The sequence below is a fragment of the Cucumis melo genome, chromosome 12, assembly GCF_025177605.1.
Source record: "Cucumis melo cultivar AY chromosome 12, USDA_Cmelo_AY_1.0, whole genome shotgun sequence".
NCBI lineage: Eukaryota > Viridiplantae > Streptophyta > Magnoliopsida > Cucurbitales > Cucurbitaceae > Cucumis > Cucumis melo.
Genome location: NC_066868.1, coordinates 4,726,568 through 4,729,599, shown reverse-complemented (window position 1 = coordinate 4,729,599; position 3,032 = coordinate 4,726,568). Strand labels below are relative to the sequence as shown.

The 3,032-nt window shown below is 34.8% G+C and overlaps 1 protein-coding gene across 1 annotated transcript; it reads right to left on the bottom strand.

Annotated features, from left to right (window-relative positions):
* Positions 1-262: 262 nt before the first annotated feature.
* On the bottom strand, positions 263-1,894 carry LOC127144405 (uncharacterized). The gene is made up of 5 exons (XM_051080316.1): positions 1,556-1,894; positions 1,031-1,246; positions 851-943; positions 662-754; positions 263-577 (listed from the first exon to the last, which is right to left on the bottom strand). The coding sequence occupies exons 1-5, from the start codon at positions 1,892-1,894 to the stop codon at positions 263-265; spliced, it is 1,056 nt and encodes a 351-aa protein (XP_050936273.1).
* Positions 1,895-3,032: the final 1,138 nt, after the last annotated feature.

Here is a 3,032-nt window from a genome sequence, read left to right as displayed (position 1 = left end):
TACGTAAAATTGTATGCTTACAATCCACCTTCACATTTACCTCATTTTTTGTCATCGGCGTAGTAGCAATCACTTCCTCCTCTTTCACTTCCTCTTCTTCTACGACCTTCTTCTTTGATGTAAGAGATACCGGTGGTACACTAGTAGCAATCCCTTTCTTCTCTTTTACTACATTTTCTAAACCTTTCTCCTAAAACCATCGATATTTTCAAAGCACAAGTAAATGATAGCTTCACTTTGGTAAGCAATTAATATTGTAACTTTACTTTAGAAACAAACATTTTACCTTCTCTTGGACTTTGCTCTTGGAGCAACTGCCATGTTCCGATGTTGGGATACTTTGAACTTTTTGTTCCAACTCTCGAATACGTTTACGAAGAGCTTCATTTTCATCAATAATTTGTTGGGTTGTATCCACCTTCTTTGACTTTCTTGGCTTTGCTTGATGAAAATAAATAGTAGGTGTAATGAAACCACCTACACCACGTACTCGTCCGTCATATTCTGGAGTACCCAATGCTTGAGTCAATACATCATTGGGTGATTCCTCATTGGGTGCTTTATCCAAAATCTCATCCTAAAAAAGATTAAATATGACCAGTAATACGTTAGAAGTATATATTCATGTGATTTGGTGCAAATGTAGCATTGAGAATCTTACTATTTCATTGGCAACTTGTTGTAAATCTTCGTTTATGTATCCTCCATCTTTTTTTGTCCGAGCTTTTTTCCACATATTAGCTCGTCCAAAATCCTGTTATTCGAAAGAACCCTTTTTCTGTATATCATTAAGCACACCATAGTTAAATTTTAGGATATATTTGTAAAATACAATAACATTCTTAATTACCATATCCTCGGCAAGATTAACATAGCCACGTCTTGACATATTATGAGTATATTTACTCCTCTTTCTTCGATCTTGCTGTTCTCTTCTCAGTTTCTATACAAATTTTACGTAAAAAGATTAAAATAACAAACATGTGCTTTATACTATGATTGATTTGATTACAAGACAAAAGGTTAATACCTGAAATTCTGAAGACATTCTTGACCTAACAAACTCTTGCCAAACAGGTTTATCAATTATGTGAGCATACAACGAAGGTGGATCTATCAAGAGTTGTGGCTCATCCATAAAAGGGATAATATATTGAGTTGTCAACCAACTCTTGAATTGACGAAATGAAACTCCAGCCGTTTTCATAATGGCCTTCTTACTTCGACCATCAACTACGAATGCTCTCTAGACAAATCGAACAATGCGTTCATTTAGAACAACTACAACTAATATATGCATGATTGGCTACCATAGTACAACTACAAGTGTGTCAATGTATGCATGATTGGCTACCATAGTTGCAGGATAGCCACAACATAGTACAACTTAAACTATACAATAAGTGTGTCAATGCATGATTGGCTACCATAGCTGCAGGATAGCCACAACATACTACAACTTAAACTATACAATAATTGTATCAATCTATGCATGATTGGCTACCATAGCTGCAGGATAGCCACGATTTTAAAAAGAGAAAGGATTATTACATACCTCAACCATGCTGCATATTTTTTCTTTTAATTCAGTCGGCACTACCTTCCAAGATGCATGTGTGATGGGGATATGATGATGCACACAAGATCCAATGAAAGATTGAAGCTTGTGCCCATTCTCCCCAATAGGTATTCCATTTTCATTGTATTCAACTACTGTTTTCTCCCCCGTACTCTTAATTCTTGTAACATCATGCATCAATGTTAGTCCTCTTGTTTTCTTCTTCTCGTTCTTTGATGCATCAACTTGTTCTAAGTGATCCGTATGTGCATTATCCAAACCTATTTCAACCTCGTCCAATCCAAGTATTAAGTCCTCATCAGTTGGTAACTCCATTGTATAAGAATGAATCTGAGAAAAAAAATAAAGTTTAGTTAGCTAAGTATAAGATGCAACATATTCATACAAATTAATAAGTAAAAACCTACCCAAACATTTACTCATTAGCAATCCATGTGCCTTCAAAGTCAGCTCGTACATATGTTGGAGTATTTTCATCTAAATCAAGTCTATATTCAATATCTATTGTAGCTTTAGGCATTCCTTGACAATTTAAAATTGTATCTCCAAGTTCGTCATCATTATATTGATCCGCAAAATCTCTTTGTGGTGGACTAAGAACAATAGACCACAGACTATCACTTGGATCCTCAACAAAAAACACTTGTTTTGCTTGAGTTGCAAATATAAAAGAATCATTCTTATGCCCTACTCTACTTAAGTCAACTAACACAAACCCAAGCTCGTCAGTTTTGATACCACCACTATTTTCAACCCAATCACATTTAAAAATGGCAACCTTAAATAAATTATAATTAAGTTCCCAAATCTCTTCTATCACACCATAAAAGGACATTTCTCCGATTATAGGATTTTTATCTTTCGAGCTACATACTTGCATTGTTTTTGCAACTAAACTAACTCCACTATTTTGTACAGTTTTATTCTTGTCATGCGACTTTGTGTGGTAGTGACATCCATTAATAGCGTAACTATTGTAAGTAGTAACAACTGGATGAGGGCCATGAGCAATCCACCGCAAGTTATCTGAAACCTCAACATCTCCTGTTGCAAGTTCCGTTTCAACCTAAGTGACAGCGACTGAAAGAATTAGAATATAAATGAGAACAGATAATGTTAAATAACTAATTTCAAGTTATACCTTCTCTCGTAACCAAGATAAGAAGGTTCGATTGTGTTCATCTTGAATCCATTTCTGGTTTTTTGATCTACTTCGGTGTTGTTGTTGCAATGCAATCAAATGTTTCCTTATGAAGTACAACAAGAATGTAATTACTTTTAGTTTCATGAATTTCAATGAAATAAATGGATTATAGACAGAAGAACTTACTTTATATATGGTTGCACATCAACGGTATTCTCCAAAACATATCGATGAGCTTGATATAAAAGCTCTCGTTCAGGTATGCTAGTAACTCTACTTGACAATGGTCTACCAAGTTCTGAATAGTCA